Source organism: Myzus persicae, unplaced genomic scaffold (assembly GCF_001856785.1).
Source record: "Myzus persicae strain clone G006 unplaced genomic scaffold, MPER_G0061.0, whole genome shotgun sequence".
In the NCBI taxonomy this organism is placed as follows: Eukaryota; Metazoa; Arthropoda; class Insecta; order Hemiptera; family Aphididae; genus Myzus; species Myzus persicae.
This window is the reverse complement of record NW_019103288.1, coordinates 225,390-250,749: the sequence shown is the minus strand read 5'-3', so window position 1 is coordinate 250,749 and position 25,360 is coordinate 225,390. Positions and strand designations below refer to the sequence as shown.

Sequence of the window (25,360 nt, the reverse complement as noted above, 5' to 3'; positions counted from 1 at the left end):
TTTTCACTTAGAAAAAGATACATCTCGATGCTATAAGAAGAAACTTATTGAAACATAATTCTGCAATATGTTTCTTGAGCGTAGCAACATGTAGATGTGAAACATGGGTCATGGATTATACCAAAAATAAAGGACTACAGAAGCCTTTGAAATACAGTGCTGAAGGCGTATAAAAGGATAAGCTGGGTATAGATAGAAAATCTAAATATCTAATGAAGAGGTATTCGGGATTGTTAAAGAAAAAACTTACATTCATGAATGTGATCTGAGTAAGTACGTTGAAAAATGACTGGCCATGTTGTCCCGAGATACCTAGAAGAGCTGCATAATTCTATTAAATTATAATATCACTATAGAAGGCTTGATTGGAGGAGGGATAACTGCAGGGCGTCCTCGTGTAAGTCGTATATAGGTCAAATTATCAAATATGCATTAGCCATTTTAAAGAATTAAATGAAATGGCGAGCAATCGACTAGAATGGAGAATCGTAATTATTGTAATTTGTAGCAAACAACCTTCGGGTTGAGAAAAAATAATATATTTTATGATAGGTAAATTATGCGACGTTTTTGGTACATGTTAAACCTACTACTGCTGTGTAAATAAAATAAAAATGAATTACTTATGGAAATAAATAAATAAATTATAAAAATTAAAAATATATCCTTAGATATAGAGGCTATCAAGACCGTCTCCGCTCAAAATTATTGTTTTTCGTATTCAATGATTGGACATTTAATTCAAGTTATTTAACACTTCCAGTGCAGTACCAAATTATAGGTGCTCATTGTCGATGTTGGGACACTCGAATGTCACTATACAGAGGAGTACAAGTGTCATTTTTAGGGGGTGGGAGAACTTATCTTAATGATAAACGTTTTTTTCAACTTAACTAAAACTAAAACAATTGCAATAACCAGACATATTGTTAACACGGGGAGTTAGCTATATGTGGTTATTAACATATTTTAAAAGATTAAGATTGATTAAGACTTAAGAGTACCTATACTTGTGTCAGCGCTATATTTGCTTAACACATTTAGTAGTATTGCAAAATTTGTGTACAGCAAAACCAATATTGTATATGGTTAGGTCTAATAGGTTATAATATTATATTAAAGTAAATTTACTTTTCATTCAACTTATAGATTAGAACATAATCGTAAATTATGTATGTTAATGACTTTTTTTATGATATTTCAATATACCTATTTGTATAATAGGCATGCAATTTAATATGTGTATGTAAAATATTACTACTAAAAAATTTTCTTACATATTACGGAAAAAATGAAATATCGTAAAAAGCTAAATAAGTAGGAATAAACACAGACAATGTGAATTATAATAATGGTAATAGGTCGATTCACTCTAATATTAGATGGATAACAACAACATGTGATTTTTTTAGGTTTCTCAATTTTGCTATTTTGCGTGTGGGTCAGAGAGAGAAAACACGAAATATATATAAGTATAATATTATGAAATATAATATCTTGATATCTAGTGATCCAACCCTCGGTCTTCGGGTCTTCGTTTTTTTTGGCCCCCCTTAGAAGTTGATCATATTGCTAACTAATAATAATAATAATAATAATACATTATATAAAATTAATATTAATCTGTAATGCAATAACAAGTTGTTTGTTACAAAAAAAAAAAAAAATATGAATGCAATTTTTTGTTTTTTTTTTTTTGGGCGGCACATAGTTTTTGCACAAATGAGTAAATGGAACCGCCAATTACAAACAATTGGACCACTCTAATCTATATTAATAAAATAGTGATCTACAGTTGAACTCTACAGACTCATGGGTCTGCAATGAGGCACATCGGTAATCTTAAGCCAGAGGCAATATTTTAGATTTTGCATTTTTTGGCCTATGAAAAAAAAAATTTTTTATTTACTAATACATGCGGACCAAAGTACTTTTACATAATATAATCATATGTAAATATTGAACATGGTAGTTAATTTAAAAAATATTCTTTGTTTTATATTTAAAGATATACACATAGTAATTAATACAAACAAAATGATTTAAAAATATATTTTTATAGGAAAAAAACAAGAAAGAACGAGTGAGAACGAGAAAAAACGAAAACTTGTTGAATATAGTCTACTTACGAAAAATTACAATAATTCCTTTATTTATTTATATTTTGTTGTTATTTGTTACAGAAAATAAAATATTAATTGTGATTGGGAACCGGTTCCTTAGGACGCATCAATTTATAGGACCCATCAATTTATACTTGGTCAAAACGACCCAAAAAAAACTGAAGCGTTAAAAATCTTTCAGTTAACATATTTTGATTGAGCTTAAGAATAAGGGATGGATTTCCACGGGCATTTCATCTGTCACTGACGATCGGCAACGCCGTGCAGGATCAGCTGGCATAATGGTTAATAAATATTAATAATATAACCTCAATTCGTGGGATCATCCATCAGCGGTCATTTTCTTTTCGAATCTAGCACCGAGACACTTTGGACAGCACTATTTATCCATCGTTTCTCATTGGTGTGGTAATTTTATTTTTTCATCGATGGGATGTGTGGGGTGACACTTTCACGCCCTCTCTAGGGACAGGTCTGATTAATAATGTATCAATATATAAAATAAGGTATAAAAATGTTTGAAGATTTAAACAAACGTCAAATATAAACTATGGGGCGCGGGCCAGAGGGTCTTTGCCACTCACTGTTCCGGATTGGCATCAATTCATGCAGCCACCCAGTAAAAATAAGCTAAATTGTGCCAATGCAGCATAGCGACTTGACTTGTTTTTGTGTTTTTTGATTCTGCGCTATTGACTTTGGCGTGCACCTAGGGATGGCAATTTGCAAGGGTTTATCGATATTTGTCCTTTTTCCCTATCAATGTGCAGGTATTTATTTAAAAAAAAAAACAACAATACAAAACCAGGTGAGTAAATAGTTTGAAATTGTTTATATCATTATACATGGGTAGCATTTTGCCAATTACACATAACCGTCACCCGGCAGTAGAACTTTACCAAAATTTCAACGGCCTATCTTTTGCTTGAAAAAGCAATATTAAGAAAAATATCGATTTTCAGGTTATCGATAGGCATATCGAGTTTCAGATAATGGACCTACCTTACATGCATATATGTTTTCACGAACATCGCACTCCACCAAAGTCGACTATAAATAATAATTGAAAAGCGTTACCCTCTTTGATATTTTATAGTCAAATATTTTTTTATAATAAGCACAATAATGTACTGGCCAAGATAATATTATAACCGCACTACGGTTTGTGGTATATTATGTGGGCGAATCGTCGCGTTACAACTTTCTCGGCTGTATGAAAACAAAGTACCATATTATAATGTATTGTTATGTTTCAACAGGTCGAGTGCCATGAGACCCGATTTTGGATTTCATCTAGATTTTGATGACTGCCAATAATAGAATAATCATTTTAAAAATTTGTTTTCTATTGCCATGGTGTATATAATTGAAATATATTTTGATATTTTATGGTTATATTTAAATGTCTTAGAAATAATAATAATTTTGGGTTTTCGGTATTCATAACAAAATATAGTGCAGAATCTGAAAACAAGAAATCGATAAATGATAACCGATATTGGGTATCATTTAATGAAAGTATAATATTAGTGGCACCAAAATGCGGTTCTCATAGTAATGTAAAAATTTCACCGAGAACCAATTTTAAGTCAGATGGCAACATTCGAAAAAACTATAAGAATTCACATGGCGTTCAACCTGCTTTAATAATCATATCGAATATGTGGTTGATAAATTATAATATTACATTAGTATACTATCCTTGGCGTTTTCACCAATTGCAATCCGTCCGTGACTGACGAGCAGAGGATTTTGTGCCTAAATTGACCATTTCGGATTTACAGATACATAATAATATAATGCGAATTTTGCAATTCGAGTTTGGGCACGACAAAAATCCAGTGAGGAAGTCTATAACGATTATTATGATTCACGTCACACGTCGTCTCGGTCGTAATTTTTCAAAAAACATTAGCTAGACGAGGTATTATAGGTACCTCGTGTTTACTGCGGTGGCGCCAAAGTGCTTTTTTTTTACACACCTAGGGGTGAAAAATATTATTTTCGAGTTTTAGGCCAACCCCTAAACCGTGTTCACCCGGTGCTCAACCCATTACAAAAAATGAGAACATTTACATACTTCTGCACGTGTGGAAAAATACTTTCCAACTCACATAACATTATACATTGGCATTGAACACATATTATAGTTTCCCACGAAAACCCTCCCCGACCGCCACTGCACTGGGCACCCACCTGTATAATATTATAATACTCACTCCTACACGGCTAAAGTTATTGCTGTATTTTTTTTCCGTTTCGAATTGGATTCCGTGAACATTGACCGACACACACGTACTATAATAATAATAATATTTCAAGCGTACGACACGTGTACCTACTTCAATATTATACATTTCCACGATTTGCACCCGACCGGATTGAAATTATTAAAACCATAAAATATGACGTGAATTTTCGACCGCACACGTGACGGTAGGTAATGATGTACTTGACATTCGTCGGCGATTGATCTCGACAAGGGCTCAATATTTTTGTGTTTATCAAAAAAATAACAATGATTATTATTATAATATTATAATATTCCCTAGGGGCCCTGCGGCGACGGAAAACAATGACCAAAAATTAAAATATACTGCAGGATACCTAACGCCCAATATCAGGGATGGCGAACCTTTTTGTTCCAGCGTGTCAAATAAAAATTTTGGTTGGATTTTGTTTTTCCTGCGTGTCAACTAGCTCCATAACCCTTCAATTTTTTTTTCAAAAACTTTAATATTATCAAACTTACACATTCGCGTGTATCACTAAAATAGTGTGCGCGTGTCATAGGTTCGCCATCTCTGACCTATATGAACACCTATTTTTCTTGGACCCAAACTGACTTGTCAGAACAGCTGTTGCAAACTACACCTACCGCTTGTTATCATATTACTGTTAACTTTTATAAAATAATTTAACCTAAAATACTGTAAATAGTGTAAATACCACAAATTTAATTATAATGCTTAAATGCTTTAAAATAATCATTAAAAAAAAATCATATAACATTATATTTTTCTATTATTTGTATTTTAAAATAGTCAATCTAGTAGTGTACATCTAATTCCCCTGGAGCTCTAGTATACCTTTACACATTTGAAAAGTCAGTTTTGGAGCTCCTCATCATGTATCATCGAGTATCCAGTATATTTTAATTCGTGACAATGACAATGGAAAAACAGACGCCTCCGCTGAGACTTTCTCCGTTTGATCGTCGCATATAATATATATATATATATATATATATATTTATTGTACTTGAACGAAACGGAACAGTAACTTTGTATAATAGTAGGTTCATGCAGAACGCAGGGATTTTTTTCAAGGACAAGTCCTTTAAACACAACGAAGAAACGAATTTTGATAGTCCAAAATGTGCATGAAAAACACTAAAAAAAAAAAAAACATTTTTTTCCCCTGAAATGTTCGCAGAAAAGAGCCACTCAAACAACGACATAAAAATCAGTGTATTCGGTACGTATCGGAGCAAATAAGGTAATAAACGATAACACCATTGTAGGAATCTACGGCGCTATACATCGACGGTGGACAGGGGTGGGGGAAGCGGGAAAGTGTCATTCCGTCCGGACGGCGCCGCGAAACAATGTCCGGAGGTATACGACGAACGCTCGCGCCCACAATGGTAGTTCATTACGATGTATAATTATTATTATTCAGTGTTATCGGCACAACCATGTTGTTGTTGTGTGTGTTTCGTCGGAAAAAAATATCGTATTTTAATAATATTGAGTTCGGAAATGAATAATATAATATTGTAATATGCCATCCGATAATCCACGCCTGCGTCGCGGACATCGGGTGATTCGATATCGATCCGCCGCCGTGATTCGTCGAATCATTGCGGTTTCCGAGAAAATATTTTTTTACAATGTAATGCATAATAATAATAATAATAATAATAATATTACGATTTTGCGTAGTATTTAATTTGCACCTGCAACGATAAAAAATTGGCCAAGAGACGACTATAATAATATTATTGTAACGATAGAGGCGATATGGACCACCAATCGCAGACGCCAAACAAAATAATAAACTACAAACAACTTGTTTTTTTTTTTTTTAATAACAATTTTTAATTCAACTATCAAAAAAAATAAAAATAAAATAAAATACAAATACAAATAATAATGATCAGTTTTACAAAATAATAATATCGTTATACATATTACACTGTTACGCTATAGGTACACACACACACTCACATATACGTATTAGGTATAATATAATATAATAATCTAACGTACAAATTGCATTTTGGTATAATATTATAATAAAATAAAAACATTAATTATTATTTTTCAAGTTCATTAACGAACGCGATAGTAATATATAATTTTCAAACAAGTCTAAATAATCAGATAATTTGCTTAATTAACATTGCACGGCAATTTAAACAACATACTTACGTAACATATATATATATGTATTTATGTGATATCTACGTTACCTAATAGTTGAACATTTCTATTTTCATATTAATTCTATAATCTAGACGCATCAGTACATCGCATCACACATTAAATTGAGTTCAAAGAATTTGTGATAATCATTATTTATTATACTATCTGTGATTCAAGCGTAACAATAAACGGTTTTATTTTATTTTCAGTTTAATAAATTTAATATCTTATCGCCGTAATCACGCTGGTACAGGTAGAGTTCACACATCGAAATAGAACGTACCTACATAAAATATTATATCTACGCTAATAGTATACGAACGGAATTTTAAGCTGAAATTTTTGTTCGACTCTGATTTCCATTAAAATAAAAATCTACCATTAAAAAAAAAAGGCCATAGGAACGTCGGTTGACATTTTATAATAATGAATTTTCGCGAAAAAAAAAAACAAAACACGTCACTTTGTTAGACGACGGTTAATGATCAATATTATGTTTTCAAAATGTTTAAAGTCGCATGTTTTGATCGTACGGGTAAAATAAAAAAGTACATAAAATATTGTGAGAGTATAATATAATATAACATCATATACGTAAACAGGTTTGGGGTGGGCCCACACCTCTACTTAAACAGAACCCACTGCTCAATAAAATCAAAAGTCTAATTCGATAAACTATAGCTAGCACCTTATTTGGTATTAATCGTATGTTTTACTTTTTCGTCCAAGACACGACAACGTTATGGTAATGTCGTGGACTTGATCCCGGTCTGCAAAGGTCAAACCAAATCATCTCCTGCTCTTGTAGTCCCTGTTGCTCTATCCTTTCATTCCTCCTCGTAACACATACACACACATACATATATATTTATACATAACATAAACTATGAAACATGTGATTCGCTACCTATTATAGACGCTAATCCCTAATAATACGATTGCTTGACTAGGTCGATTTGTGATATTTACACATAATAAAACACGAACGTACGTATAACGTACACATAAAGTACTAATTATCTGTGATACTATTATTGCTGTTGTTGTTGTGATTATAATAATTATAATAGCGTGACGGGCGGACGCGAGTGACAAAGCGTCGACGAAAAGCCGTGATATACGGTTAAATTTCGTACAAAAAAGATGAAATAAATACTTGGAAACTGGTCGGTTTTTTTTTACAATGTAAAGAATAATAGTAATAATAATGATAGAAAAAAACTAGTTTTTGTCCGCAGGCTAACTAATATGCTACTCGCGATGAGTTATCTGCAGTACCTACTGTAGCGACTATTTCTTCCACGCGAAAATAACTGCTATGACGACGACCGCGGAGGAGCTTGTTCTCGTGGTTGGTATTTTTAATATATTTTTTTTATTCGTCGCTTCGTGCTTTTCCGTTCTCGACGTCCTTGTTTCTTGTTCGGCTAACACACGCCCACGCAGGGGTCACACGCAGTTGGAATAACAACAACAATAATAATAATAACAATAATAGTTGGTATATACTTTACAAATATAATTAACAACACTTATTATTATGTCATCATATATCGGGTCGTTTCGGTGTGCACCAGACACACAGTGGCGATACACCACCTACGCGTTCAAAACGATAAAATCAATAATAATTTTAAAAAAAAGTCTTTTTCACATGATATCGAGTGGACGGTTTTTACGCGATGACCCGGCGAGTAGAAGCATTCCTGGTGGCCGCCGCGTGATTACTGCGTTTGTGCAGCTCCTTTTCCTTGTCGATATGGGTGGCCACGTCGGCAGGGCAACGGGATGGCGGCGCCTCCACGTAACCACTCTCATCGCTGTCTTCCTCCTCTGATAGCGAGTCCAGGTCCATGGCGATCTTCTTGCACGCGTCTGATCCGCCGCTAGATATGCTCTGTAGGCTGGGCGTGGATTCGTCGTCCGGATATCCACAGTCTTTTTCCTCGTCCAAGTCCTCCTCGTCCACGTCCAAATCATCGTCAGCATCTTCGTCCCGACAGCCTTCGAACAAGAGCTTCCGGTTTTTCACTAGGTTGTTGTAGGCGCTAAGTAGCTCTGAGTCCGAGCTTATTCGTTTGAACTGATCGCGACGTCCACCCACACCACCGCCTATGCTCTCGAATAGCTTCTTCCTGTCCCGGACCAGGCTGTTGTATTTGTAGCACACATCTTCTGGACCTTGAGGACAGTCGACGATCACTTCATTGTACTTGGGAAGCAGCTCATGTTGCTCGACGCAAATCGTTGATGACGAAGAAGACGAAGTCGACTCTTGATCTTCAGCTACGGCGTCTCGGTAAGACGGCAGCGATTCCACGGAATCGCAATCTACATTTTGATACGATTGAGCGCTGTCGTCCGTCAAACCATCGTCCCCTAGGTGCAGGCTTTCTGCAAGTCGGTTTTCGATCTCGTTCACCATTTCGGTGGCGTCGCTAGTGACGTCGGCGGAGGTATTGGCAGCAGCGGTGGTGGCGGCGGCGGTTGCTGCGGTAATGGCGGCGGCAGTAGCGGCAGCTGTCTCCCTGTAACCGTGGAGTCCACCCAACCGGTTGCGCAGGGTGCCGGTCCGCAACCGGTTCTCGGCTCGGCATCTCCTGAACGCCGCACAAGAGTCAGCCGGTTCTTCGTCCTCTTCCAGGCTCTCTTCGATGGACACGAGCCGCGGTGCCGACTTCGATCGCTCCAGCGGCGGTCTGTAGTTGTGCGACCCGGTTGACAGCAGGATCTTGCGACGCGGCAGCGACGGATTCTCGTACACGCTATTGGCTAATGACAGTCGGGCGTTCTGCCGGCTGATCTTGTCCCGCTTGAACTCGCTGAGAGCCTGAGCCAAGCGACCGCGCAGCTGGCCTGCGATCTGCCTGGCCACCGACTCCTTGGTGCACACAACCGCGTGACACCGGAGCTCCTGCTTGAGTTTTCGTCCCTCGTGCCGGTACACCCAGCAGAAAATGCGAGGGAACTGCGGTGACGCCAGGCAATAGGTTACCCGGTGGCTCCAGTACTCGGTCAGCCCGTGCTCCTTGGTGAACGCTTTCAGTCCCGACTGCGTGATGGTCAGCTTCATGTGCACGTCCGGTTTCTGGTTACACGTGTAGTTCTTCCACAGGCTGCACAGCGGTTTCTCCACACACATTTCACCTGAAACCACAAAATGGTAATACGTTAGATAAGGTCAAGGTCAGAGGTTTGGCCGAACAATGACGACAACATAAATAGGTAGCTAACACAGTTGGAATGGATGGTAGAGGGTATAATAATCCGTCACAGACCAAACACCAAATTTACGATCAAACAATTGACCGGTTATCGTCATTGGCATAAGCGAACCACAGGCTGTGGTCGAATAAAATCGCTAGAAATGTTCCGTGAGTATAGGACCTATGCATTATTTGAATATTTTTTTACAGATCGACTCGTGCCGTATACGATACTAGTGAATAGATAATAGGTGCCCATACGAAGGCTGTAAAACTCGGTAGTCATTATTTCCAACGTCCATAACATAATTATCACCACCCTGCTTCGACGTGTACGTGTGTGTTTAATATCATTAGTTTGTTAGAATATTCCTATCACGAGTTAAGGACGGTTTGTCCGAGAGAAGCACTCTCAATTTGGCAACCGGCAACTTATTATATATTATGATAGTATTACTATGCGCTGGCTTTTCCTACCTGGCGCGTCTGTTGTCGTGCAAACAGACAATAATAAGTCATATCGCACTCAGATCACGATTCCCAGTTTCAGCCACCCCCCCCCCCCCAAGCTTGGCCACTACTAAGTAACTTGTTATTGCGCGCGCGTGCCAATAGGTACCGGTTCCGCGATCGAAACGTCGCGTACACAGTGTGGGTGTGGTGTACGAATGTGGATGTGGTTAGTGGGGGAGGTAGTGTATGCGGATGACAACACTACGACATTTCGATTAAACGTCCGTGCTGGATTCGTATATAAAAATAATCGACGACACCTTTCTAATTATACCTACCCGGAATGGTGCCTTGCGACTTCAGAAATTCGAGAAGATTTTCCACAAAATATATTGTTATTAGTAGAATATCAACGCGCGCCCACCCGCACACACCTGAATATCATTTTGCATGGATACCGCTGTATTGTATAACACGTGATGTCATAACAATGTTTAGTGAGACAATATTCTTATGCATTTGTGTATCAAGTTCTTCTTTGTTATCGTATTACACTCTATACCTGTTACCTTTTGCCCTTACTCTACAATTGATTAAGATGGCGGGGCCAATCGTTTCTTATAGCAAGGCCGTCGGAACATTTTTGTTCGACGAAAATTGAAAAAGAGTTGGGCAAGTACCATAAATTCTGCGCAGTAATTAAAAACAATTAATAGGTATTTCTATATCGGAGTCCTATGACCCAATAATATTGTGTATTATATTTTTCGATAAAAAGAAGGTTAAAGCGACACAGGACACCGCCTTGAGATGACAAGTACAATGAGGCAGGCAACATATTCACCTATAAAACAACGTGTTCGGACACACAAATCAATGTAGTCACGGTTCACGGACAATATATTTCAGAGAAAATAGACGAATTTCAAGGTTTCGCGTCGAATGCATATTATATAGACTGTCGCCCCGATCGAAAAACACAACGATGGCGTGTACACACGTTCCGGTGTGTTCTTTCCGTGACACTCAACACGGTGCAGCGTATCGACGGCGATCGGATCGGAACAAAGTTTTCCATTTCTTTATAGTGAACACTCTATGCTAGGTACATGATACAATGTTTTCAACACGAACCGGCGGCGAGTACGGATGACAATCCTTTTTTCTTTTATTATTATTTTCATTTAACAATGATTTATACCACGACGCGACACCAGCGCGAGAGTCGCGTGACCCAGCCCACGTATCGGACACCGTTGTTATTATTTTAATGGACGATATTATACCGCCTGTTTCGACGTGAATACGAGCGTCCGCAAAACGTTATTCAATAATATTATGATGTACTTATACGCCACACCCTCCGGAGAATTGTAGCAGAGAATATTACGTATCAAATCCTCGGGGTGCCTTTAATGTATGGAAACCGTATTATTATGCGTTTTGTACGATATACCTACTTAAAAACGTCTGGATAAGACATGACATTATATATTATTGTACGCATTGGCCTCAGCACTTTTGTTATAATTACTCGTAAAAGTTTTTCGTGCCGATAGTTTCCATCACGGTCCACAAATCGATTACATTATATTATATATCAGAGAACTAGAGGTGAAGGTCAAATATGCAATCAGAATATTATACCGACGTTGGTGGTGTATATAAATTAACGAGCGATAATGTGATTATGATGTACTACACACACACATATATATATAGGTACAATATGATATGTAGTACTTATGCGATACGAGTATACGAATAGATTTTGAAATATCATTAAACGTACATCTTACCTACCTACCTATCACTTCGAGCGAGGCACACTTCATTTTGATCATCGACAATATTGCATATGTATATTGTATATATACATGTATATGTACATATATACATACATATCTAACAGTTGCATTAATTGCAGTTCAGTTATTAATGCACATATTTTACACATTGCACCGCTGTCTTATATTATTGTACACAGTGTTACATACTTTATATTAATTATTATTAATTGTATTAAATATAAATCTGTCGACGACTAGATGTGAACATTATTCCGCATAAACAAACGTGAAGATAAATGGAATTTTTTTTATTTTCCTTTACGTATTATTATATTCGACACTATGAATTTCTTGGCGTATACATATATATATATATAACTAGCTGATCCCTTGCACTTAGTTGTCCGTTAAAAATGCCTACTCTATATGAGACTCGATGGTGATAATGCGAGCAGTATATATTATGCCTACCTGCTGTGGATTGCGGACCCAGTTTGATGAGTACTTTATATAAATAATATGTTTTATTTTTATTTTGATTGCGGACTAGCCGATGAGTGGCTCTAAGAGCAACTTAGCCACATTGGTAGGCAATGTGGGCAAATTTAATTGTATGCATGCTTATACCTGATCTACCCGATGAACCACTGCAAACAACCAATAAAAAAAAAATAAATAAAATTGTCTACTAAATATATTTACATTTCTCCTATAACTAATAGCAACCGTATACAAACAAATATTTCCTTCGTAAATCTTCGGGACCTATCGGGTCCAATTGTGTATCTAAACTATCCAGAGCGTCACCCAAACGCACACAAAAAAAATCATTCAAATCGGTCCAGCCGTTTAGGAGGAGTTCAGTGACATATACACGTACAGTAGAATTATATATAAAAACATAATACATATAATGTGTGCGTGCATTGGTATTCGAGTCGTGCGAAAATCAATTGGAATGCGATGTGAAAGTAACCGTAAGCGCATGCCGACACTGCGTGCGAAGTCGCTCAAGGAAAACCGAGTTGATGTTTAAATAAAAAAAAAAAAAAAAATAAGCGATCCCGGCCACATAGGACGTCGGGTTCGAGAGAGACAGGACACACACGAGGGAAAACACTGCCGTTGGATAAGACACGCGAATTACTAAGGCACTACTTTTGAACGTAGACCATCTATCGCGGGGAAAAGGACGAATGAGATGGATACGTATAGGTACGGTGTGAAATTGGTTCCGGAACTGAAGAGTACATGTTTGGATAATCTCCGTGAATATCGAAACGTTGATTTCGTTTATTCCACCATTTAAACATTTCTGTTATTAATCTCGTATATATATATATTTGTTTGATAGTATCGTACATAATATTATAACATACCCACTATACAGTATAGGACCGAATACGAGATTGAAAAGCGCCGTTGGTCTTAAAAATCGCATCGGCATACAAATAAAACCGAAAGCAATAATATTGTAGTTTATGTGCACGAGTGCTCTGAGAAATAATCCAGCAGCCTATACATATATTATGTATGAACTCGATTAATGTAATGTTATTATAGTTTACCATATGACAAATTACTACAACAACGTACGAGGGAAAAATAACTATATAAGAAACAATAAATTAGGTCCCTCGGGGTTACGCTATACCTAGTTAATGAGACGAAGTCGCAGGTATGATACGAGCAGAACGGTTTCCTCTTGGGTGATAGCAATACACACTACAATATTATACACCTATATATATATGAGGCGAGACTATAATATACATAAGTGGGTCAACCGCAATGGAACATCTAAAGGAACGATCTCCGACGCCATTTCAGGTCAGCACATAAATATAATATTAAAACTGATATTAAGAATGATTTTAAAAAGAAAAAACCTTATCCGACAAACGCCAGGTCAAAAATCTAATTATAAAATAACAAATCGATGTAAAAAAAATTCAGTACTCGTATTGGCACAATACATTTGATAATGTATGATGATATGTATGCATGATAATTGTATTACTTGTGTACCTATATAGGTATAATACTTATAAGACTATTACACTGAACTGGGACTTGCCTAAAATAGGAAAGCCGGAACGAACAATGTACACATTATTGACTACAGAAAGTATATTGTGGTCAAGTCAAATTAGCCAACCTAACCCCATGTGTACCGCCAATGAATTAATGCAATTTTGATATAAATCTATGAAATATGTGCATATTAAACAAATTAATATCGTAATAATAGTCTCATATTCTCTCACGATACTTATACACACATTGCGCTATTTACAATATTTAAATACAATAATATAAAGAGTCGGCCAGTGGATATTACTTAATAGCACGCTGCAGTTATTTGGGATTCACAATAATAACGACGCCATTGAACTCGGTCTTACGACGAAAAATCAGTGGGTAAATGTTTTGTTTTTTTGAATCCCACTCGTCGTCTGCTATAATATATCATTACGATACCGATATTATAAGAGATCGTTACATAACAAAATGAACGCCATATTTATCGTCCATCCGAAGCAGGATACGCTAGGGCACCGTTCACACCGAACACGTGTAATATGTTATCGTATGTTATCCATGCTACTCTTCTCCGGTCGAGGGAGACCCGGAACTTTGTACACCAGCATCATTTCCGAAACCGGTTCGTGACTGCGGCAACACAGTATTATAATGACGTGCGGCAAAGAAGGAACAACACACGAAACAAAATTTAATGGGTAGAATACGAAAAAAAAAAACCGACCGGGCAGTCACAGTTGGGCGTTGGGTGCCAACTATGGAAAACGGACTAACCCGCAAAACCTAAACTGGCGATTAAATTTTTTTTTTTGTTTTACGAGAAAAAATAAACCGTACCTGGTTTTGTACATACCTACCTATTATAATATATTTAACCGACCCGTGTGCTACTGCGGTTCCATCCTACGCCACTGTCGCCAGTGCACATCATTATTATGTGTTACGATTTGGATCGGCACGGCGATGATGAACGTTTTTCAAACGTGCCAAAGAACTGGTTTCTAGTGGGTGGTTTTGGCGTTTAAGTCGATATAATTGTACACGTGGAGGCGGCGGCGGGAGACTTTCAAGGCTGGACAGTCCACGTGCAAGTTTAGATAGAACACCAAGCTGTATATTTCAATATCTTCTTCCGATCAACTTAGTTATTATTCGTCTTTCGTATCTTTACCGCCGATAAAAACATATTATAATATATATTAGGGCGTTGTTCAAAAAATGAACTGATTTTAATAATATGTAGGTATACATTTTTATTGGTAAAATATAATATAAAACAAATATAACACATTATGTTATTGGATACTTTCTCAAAGTATGTTCTATATACCCTCTAGGCGGAGATTTGACTGATTTTTTGGAAGTTATACTTCTATGTTAGCATTTGTATAAACGTTCAAGGCACGAATATACCTGAAAATTTTCAGAGCTTTTTCGATACAATCCCGTTCATTTGTGAAATGTCTTGTATAACAACATGTATACTATCAGTTACTGCAGTAATAACAAGCAGACGATTTTGAAATCCAATAGTATGAGACCAAGTGTTACGAAAAAAAAAAATATATTTATTCTCTGGGGGGGAACAAGCAATTAAGTTGGCCTGAAATTATTAAGCAATAGTGAATGACAAATGTACGCGTAAACTCGTATGCGTACCTATAAAAACGCAATAGTAAAACTGTTCCAGTTGAGTGTATCGGAACACTGCAGGCCTAATGATAGATGAACGTGTATGTTAAGCGAGGATACACGGTACAGTGGTTTTCCGGTGTAACGTATTCTGTGGTAGGCCTATTATGACGTTTCGAATAATGATTGTATGTAGGAAAAACACAATTTCTACCGATAATATATATTATCTGATTATATATATAACTACAGTTGTAACTTATTATAATATTATTATACCCATTGACCTGGCTCTAAAGCCACTCATTGAAGAACTCACGCGGATATCATCGCTGTGTGACCTAAATTCTGACGAGCCAGCTGTGAATATATTCTGTATTAATTCTGACTGTTTAATGTTCTACGAAAATATAAGTAACAAAAACTCGAATACCTATTGTAACATAAATATTGATAGTGTATACCTAGTATAATCCAATAATAAGTTAGGTATAATGTCATAAGTCATAACATAAACACAGACGCTACCTACCTATAAGCACATTGCATACATGACAACAAATAAATGTTATGAACTATTTCAATTTGTTTTTTTTAACTTTAAATAAGTGAGTATCGTTTTCTTAATACTCATTAGTATAGGTTATATACTTATATATTATTACATAATCAACATTTTGTTGTTTACGCAATACCTACTAAACTTCATTTATGGACGTGAAAATTGGGTGCTAAGGGACCCCCTTCCCTCACGGATACAATTTTCTTTCATTATGTTAAAAGCATATTATAATATTGCATGTATCGGCACGAGTATCTATGTACCATATAAAAAATTTGAAATATCCACTATTTTCCACCCCTAAACAACAGTGTTTACATACAGAAGTCTTTTTATCTTTGATGCAGCGTCTCGTTCAAGTGAACCGGTTTCGCACGACATTCAAGTTACCTTACACGGTTAAACGGCCCCCGCGCGTACAGTCTGAACCATTAAAGTGGTCGACCTTGATCTCGTCGTTTGACTATAATAATGTACACTTTCGCACACCGATGTCATTGTGGAAAATCGTAATGATCATACAAAACTTTAACGAGCTGCTTTATACTTTTGTCGAATACATTCCTGCAAATCGAATCCAGCCATATTGCATATTATACATAATATCATATTATCACAACACTATATTATATTGTATCTGTACATGCTGCAGATAAATAAATAGTTTCGTTTTTTAAAATAATAATATATGCGAATACTATAATGGGATAACGTTTTTCAGGATAGCCCAGCCGTTCCGTGCCAATGAGTATATGGAGCGCGCTGTGGGTACTATGTGTGTTTTAATGGCGGTGCCTAATTAATATTTCGACCGTTAAAACGTCAGCTATGATGACCATATATACACTACTCATGCTATTAGAGTACAGAGGTATGCGCCATATTAAACTGTATAATATATTCAATGGTATGGAGAATTAGTTTAAAAACGGATGACTCTACGAATTTTTTTCTGAGTTTAACTGAACGCAAACATTTTAAAAGGTTTTACAAGTTGCGTTATAATATTATAATTATTACCTTTGTATCTTATGTAAACAAACCGCACTAACGCACGACATCAGCTAATCCTTTTATACAATGTTTGAATTTTTTTTTACTTTTGTAACACTATAGTATTTTCGGTACGAGCTTAAACTCTGAGTTAAACTCAACTCTTAAACTTAAACTCTGAGTCTTAAAATGTTTGTATTATATACTGTAAAGTATAGACTTTTCAGTATATATAGCAACACCGCATGTCTGTCATCGAAGAAAGGGCAAAACGACCGTTCGTTTTGAAAAAAAATATACATGTACTCGTTTTTATAATTTTTGTTTTTCTACCAAGTACCAACCAACTGCGAATTAAACGCTCATATAATATGTTCAGTTATGTAGTCATCTACAGAAATGAATGTTCTCAAGTGATAAGTTGTATTATTGTTTTTATTGATTGATAAAATAACATTATACCACAGCCAATTTACTGAACCTAATAATAGTATATTCGTTAGGTTAGGTTAAGTTATATAATAAACATACCAATGGTACAATTATGATTCTAATAGTCAGAGTTTAAGGTAAAATTATAAGTTTATATCATCGATTCTATAACGGACTATTTATACGGATTTTCCAGAGTTAATTGTATACCTATCGTAAAACATATATTAATTTTATTTTAAATTATAGATATTTATCTATTCGCTTCATACATTACACAACATACGTGTAATAATGATTACAGGTTTGGCTGTAACTTAAAATCTGCAAATCGCCAACCATAAAATATGTTCAATACTTTCGAATATTATTACGATAGTTCAATTTTGTCTAAACGCAAGTCATTGATGAACAGTTAGTATAGGTACGATGAAGTATGATGAAGAACAAAAATAATTATTCACATACGATTGAAAACATCATATTATAATAATACCTACGTTGAATACATTTAATGAAGTGTAAATTTAAGCTACTCACTATAAGGTATAGACAAGTATAGCAATATAGGTAAGTACATAATTGTGTTGATGTATATGTACAGACCTTACGTTAAACGTAGCAGAAAACACGTACCTACTTATCTATTACATACTTCCATAACGATATTATTGGCAGTTAAGGAATGTAAGTAATATAGTGAAAATATGGTGGAATACACTACACAATATTATGACAAGGCGAATAGTGAATACGAACCAGCTGCAAATCATCATTACAATAAATCCTGCGGGAAGAATATTTATCGACCCACAATATATCATGATGGGTAATAGGTATTTATAATAGTAAATAGTAATCATTTTGTCGTCTAAAAAAACTAAGAAGAGCACGATCGGTAGTCGCACAATTATATTATTAAAATAGTATAGGCTATGAGATACGTCGGAAGTCCGGGATCGAGGTGGACTTGAGTATGTTGACCTAAATCACCGAACGACCAATTAAGTGCTTACTGAAAATTTCGGATATTGGTGGTGGTAGACTTCATGACAGGTAAAGTGTAACAGACTCGTGGCCTATATTAGACAAACACTAATCCCACCTATATAGTATTATATATTATGTACCTATAATGTATAGTGAGCGCTGGCCGTGTGTATGATAAATATTGTTTTAGGTGAACGAGTATGCAAATGTTTTCGGAACACAACATATTATATATTATATACTTCATAGTAATTCGTCTTTACCAATGCTTATAAATTGTTATTCTAGTTGCATATTATTATTATTAAACAGTTCTCCACACAAATATTGCATTACGAGAAAGGACGACGACAAAATAAATTCACGAGTGTCACACGAGTTTATAGAACGGACGGTTAATCTTCAATACCCCGCTATGTTATACAACAAAACAATGACGTTAGTTTGTACGTCAACACTGATTTAAAGAATCAAAAATAATCCTCTACTGTGTCAAGTGTTGTGACGTAAAACGATCGTTGAGTTGATCATCATTAATAAAAAAAACAAATGCGCACTTTGATGCGGGGCTGTCGCCTGTCGATATTACGTTCAATCGAAAGAAAGGAATTATAGAGAAAAGTGTGAATCCGGTGCTCGATTAATCGAAGGTCGAATGTTCTACACCGACGTAGGTATATACTATATACCTGCTCTGAAGTGGAGAGACATTAAACCTATGATCTAGCATCTAAGCCTTTCGAAGAGGGTTTACCTGATATCTGCATATTGATCACCACTCGAACGTCACACAGACGAAGACAGGACTATATATACATGTATGTTATTTGCAAGTACATCCCCAACAGGCGACTGTTTAACTATCAAACGTAGTTTTCCTTACATCCAGTGTTTTCCCCGCATATAAGATCTAAATAATTCTCTGCACTGCTACATAATTATATAATAACAGTATAATAAACCTTAGTACACGTTATAACTATACTCATTAATAACGACATCCGGTACATTAAAAAAATCATCGTCTCCCTATATATGCAATGTTAACAATTGCATTATAGAGATATAGTATTAATTAATGACGAATAAAACCTACGTTAGAACTGGAACTAACTAAAATTCAATTCTGCCTGAGGTCGTGCCCCTATTTACGACAAATAATATGAGTGACTAATTTATATGCAGTGTACTCGTATATCACATCTTCAAATATTCACCCACGTTCTTATTTATGCAACTACTTAAATAAACTACGGTACACGAGATGTATAATATAGAATATACACAATAAGAGGCAGCAATAATAGTTGCGTCGACTAATAATCATAAATTACCGATTCGTAAGGTTATTTATTTAATATTTCAGACAATTTAGCCATCTAGGTATTGTATAATAAAATGTTTATTTAACGATTATAATACACGGTTAAATGTGAGCGGCGATAGATTAATTAAGGTAAAAAGAATACATCACGTGATTAAAACAAATCAAGCCCATTAGACTATCTCACTTACGTATATGTATAATATATAATATCGATATCACGTAATATAAGACTTCTGAATACGTAATAACAACATTACTCAAAGTATTTACAAATCTTCCATGGAAAGATTGAATGACGCATATCTACAATCTACATACTACGATGTATTTGTTTTCATATGATTAGAACGTGAAAAAATAATTCGTTAGATTACTTTATGCAATCATAATATTTGAGATTCTGCAAAACGACTTAAGCGCAACCGGAAACGCAGCGTTGTCTCGGAAGGTACTCATCTTTTTGTTAGTTAAATTTTACAATGTTCATCACTCATAAGAGTCATAACTATTATAAATAGTATCAATGTTCTGTGGTTTCGGAGGAGATAATGCAACAAAATGAGAGTTGGAGTAGGTCTTCAATTAACCATTTTATCTTAATTGTTTTATAGCTTTATACTCAATTGTAGTTTAAAATACATTCTTATCTCTCGAGTGTTTTAATGAAAAATCAGAGTAAATAGACAAAATATGTTTTTTTTAAAGTATTGTGTTAACAAGATCAGGATTGTAGTAGGTACGATACAAAAATACTGTGAGGTTATGCACTAATGATATAGGTTCTAGTATTTTTAAACGTAAGCTTTTATGACATTGTACGTACAGAAATTTTCAAACTTGAAAATATATAAGTCAGTAATAACACGTTACATTTAATGACAGTTTAATAACTGTTTTATAAATTATACGTAGAAGGTCGCCTCAGTAGTTGGATACAGGAAAAAACACATCAAATGTGATCATAGCAAATACTAAATTTAGACGAATTTAATATCTAATATATATATTAGATATATATATATTTTTTCAATTTTTTTATACAGATTTGAGGGATATAGTAGGGACATAGTATAATATATTAACACATACAAACATAATAATAGTTATTGTTAACTACATGGCTACATAAGAGTAAACCATCGAGAATAACTCAATTCAATATAACAAAGTTCACAAAACATGGTAAATGGTTAAATATTTATTCTAAGGTAAGTAATGATATTAAAATATAAAACTATTAAAAATTACTTTTTAATTAAATTTGAAAATAATTAAATTTCATATAAAAACGTTTTTGCGTAGCAATGAAAAAAAAAATTGGAACAAATAATTACACACATTATATTATTATTATCCAACTAGTAGGTCCTTTAACAACTTTTTTCAACTGTTGACATTGGCTTTGAGTAAAAATTTTTGATCTCAAGGTTTTTACGAGTTTTGTAATTATTTTAATGAGTTCAATATAAATTGTTTTTTTCTTAATTATTAAAACAATCATTTCTTTTTAGAAATACTAATCATTATTCATTTTAAAATGTTTAAAGTCATCATTACAAGTTATTTAGGAAATTATAAATAGTACGAATTAATGAAAAAACTAAAACGCACAAATATAAACGTTCAATTACATATGCAAAATTATGATTTAAAAAAAAAAAAAAAAACAATAGTTCATAGTATACCTAGAACACTGCTGTTTCAACATTATTGTTCCGAGAAACATAACCAGTTGAACATCATTTTATTTATTTTATTTCTAATTTATATTTTTTTAGTGATATTGAGTATTTCTTGAAACATGTTTAAAACTGTAACTGTCACTTCGTTTAGTAAATTTTGAAGAAATTAATATTATTCTGAAGTCATAGAGGGCAAGCAATAATAATTATTTGCAAATGCGTTATTGCAAAAGCTTAGATACACCAACAGGCTACAGCCGATATCAATAACAAACCATGTTCACAACGGTGCCCACAGCGTTCGGAGTGTTTTTCTGAAAATATAAGAACTTATTGGTCATGCGAGATGCAACGGTTTATTATTTTTTTTCTGTAAAATGAAAAACGTATACGGTTTATTTTATATTTTTTTTAGCTGTATACCACCGCAATTTCATAATGTAATGTATGCAAATACTATAATAAAATCGTCAATGTCTTGTGCTCACCATCGTTGTTGCACTCAAAAACTACTGTTAATGCGCATATTACACAAGCAGTTTATTTTGTGGGTTTAAAAAAAATGTTTTTGGGAACCAATTGCTCTACTCGTCATACATTCCTGAAGAGCTACGGTCGGTGTTCTCTCACGCACGCTCGTTTTTATTTTACGACACAACACAGAACGAATAACCTATCGTAGTAAAGTCATGCCAGTACTGCAACTACCTATTTTTTAGCAGTAGGAGTACCTACTAGGCACTAGCAGTAGAATTAGTAGTAGTAGTGGAAGTAATAGTAATATTAGTAGGTAGTAGAATTTGTCCTTTATTAGAAATCGAAAACTGGGAAGAGTACGCGTGCAGTGTCCGGAACAATGAGGGCCTCGGGAGTAATAACAAAAGCAATATTGGCGGCATCATCAACGACTATACGACCCGACATTATTATTATATTATTATTTTTATTATGTTTTTTTTTATTATTATTTATATTAATCAACGATCGCATTGTTGTCGAATGTCGATCCGTCGACCGTCCGTCAGGGCGCGCGCACGTGTTCTGGAGTATGAAGCGGTCGCGCAGTACACCACCTTGGTGACGGTGCAATTGCAGTGTCTCCAATTTTCTGCCACTCGAATAACTACAATTAACAATAACTACTCATAATATAGTATTAGTATACACGAAAGTACGAAACACCTTTATGGTAATGAAGGTGCACTCTGCACACCGCCACCCATTAGCAACGGATACATACGCGCTGTTGTTATCATTATTATTATTATTTGTATCGCGAACATTCCTGAAGGAGAAAAAAATCGATCGACTGACCTTCGACAACTATAATATTGATATTTTAAAAAAACTACGCTACCACAGAGTTTATCATTATATGAGAGAGAGGTGTAAAACGATATTTAATATTTTATCCCTGGTAATCGCCTAACCTAAGGACAGGTGCACAGTAGTCGACGTATGCATGGCCCAAACGGATAAGGAGTGCTGTTGTAGGTAAGTTTTTGTATTCTAGTATACCTACTATAGGTACCTATTTAGATCATTGTGAATGATCTAAACTTTAAGAGAATGTTGATTACAACCAAAATTAAAATCAAGGATATAGAAGTCGTATTATAATGCAAAAAAGTACATAGTACTTATAATACGTTTATATATGTGTAACGTAAAAAAAATATTTTTTCAGTACACACCATAATAACATTATAATATCAATTAAAAATTAATACATTTAACTAATAATAAAATTAAATATAGTTATTAGCTGTACATAAAAATACTATTGCGTAAGAATTGGTTTAAATTAATTTTCTACCTGCATATACTTAGCAAACATCTATTATATAGAATACAATAATATATATATATTATATATGGATATAATTGTTATAAAACTCTGCTAGAGTAATGTTTATTTATAAAATAATATTTTAATATAATTAAAAATTATTCTGTGAATTTAACTTACTCGAGAAATTATTGTTTATAACGATAATGTCAATCTAATGAAAAAATACTAACTGAAAATTTTAATATAACGGAGTATCTGTGGTTTGGTTAAACTGTCAAAGAATTGAATTTAACATCGACTGGTATTAATCTCGTATTAATTTAATAGTAAAAATGTATCACATATTACAGTATAAAACATACTATGTACTCAATTTTATTAAGAAAATGTTTTTAAAATTTATATTTTATAAATACGTTTTTATTCAAAATAATAAGTGTAGTAACCATTAATTATACTACTAGACAGGAGTTTTAAAATAGAGACGTGTTCTCATCTATTAATAATTGTCTAACGTAAAATTATTGTAAAATAAATATATTTAAAATTTAAATACAATATACACTACATGACCTATTTTGATTAATTATAAGGTAAATGAGTAGTATACAATTTTAATTATATATTAAATTATTATTTTGATACAAAAAAAAATTAAGAGCTTCTCATACTGTAAAAATGTAAATAAATTATATTTGTTAACGCATCAACTAAAATTTACCGAAACTGGATAATCAAAGAGTTTAATAAGGGAAATTGTCAGGTTAAATGATTATTTTTTTTTATTTTGTATAATAAAAATATACAGTAATATATTAAAATAAAAATGAGTTGATACACTGTACATACATAATTTAGGAAGATTGTTAATATTTGTTTAGATTGATCCCCCAGTAAACGTAGTTTAAATACATTAAATTTAATTCGAAATCAATTCAAAATAATCAATTATCAATATAATAACAATATTATCAACTATATTTAGTACCTATACCAACCATATTAACTATCAATTTTTATTTAAAAATCATTCTCAAAGTGCGTTTAATTTTTTAATTGAACTGAAAAATTCCGTTTATGCTATTCACTGAAGTATAAAACACTCGGTAACCATTTGATAATTAAATACACAAAATAATTTAGTAAATATACTAAAATTCAACAAACGGTTTAAAAAAATGGTGTAACATTTCTAGGAACAATCGAGTGTTATGGATGTAAAAATAAACACAAAGGAACGAAAAAATAAAATTAATTGTAATTATTAAAATTGTCCAGACAACGTCTTTTTACAAACGAATGATGTCAAGCCGTCGAGGTCGATTTTTTTTGTTCTGTTATACCGCCAGAGAAACACTTTTAAAACGCAACAGGCGTTGACCACGACGAGTGTAGCACTCATTAATAATTACTCTAAAACCCTTTAGAATTAAACATATCACTCGGCATATCATGTGTGCAAACAGTGCCAATCTAAAGTCGTTAGCGTGTCTGCGTCCATTTTTTTTTGGAATAAAATAATATACGTAATGCTATTATAAAAATTGAAATGTTTACAGCTAGGTACGAAAATAAAAAGCAATCATTTTAATATCTAATTTTAAGCTAGGTAAGAAGTTTTATAATATATTATAATTTATAATATTTAAAAAGAAAATTAGAATGTGCATAAGACCAACATTCTGTCCGTCGTTTTTTTTCACACATAAAACTTTTTTTTTTAAATATGTTTAAAATAGGTTGTTTTACAACCTTATACCTACTTGTTCACTTTATATTTTAAGATATATTAAATAATTATATTTTAGATGTCTAACCATATTCATCAGCTTACTACCTGGCCGAGATGACTGCTGTTCATGTATACTTTATATGTATATACATACCTAATTTACACGTTTACATAAT

At 34.0% G+C, this 25,360-nt stretch overlaps 1 protein-coding gene across 1 annotated transcript in view; it reads right to left on the bottom strand.

Moving 5' to 3' along the window:
* Positions 1–6,724: 6,724 nt before the first annotated feature.
* Positions 6,725–25,360, bottom strand: part of LOC111034173 — a 35,417-nt gene continuing 16,781 nt past the window's right edge. The window contains exon 3 of the mRNA XM_022315249.1: positions 6,725–9,697. Within this exon, the coding sequence (XP_022170941.1) occupies positions 8,226–9,697 (1,472 nt within the window). The 3' untranslated portion in view covers positions 6,725–8,225. The remainder of the gene's footprint in view (positions 9,698–25,360) is intronic.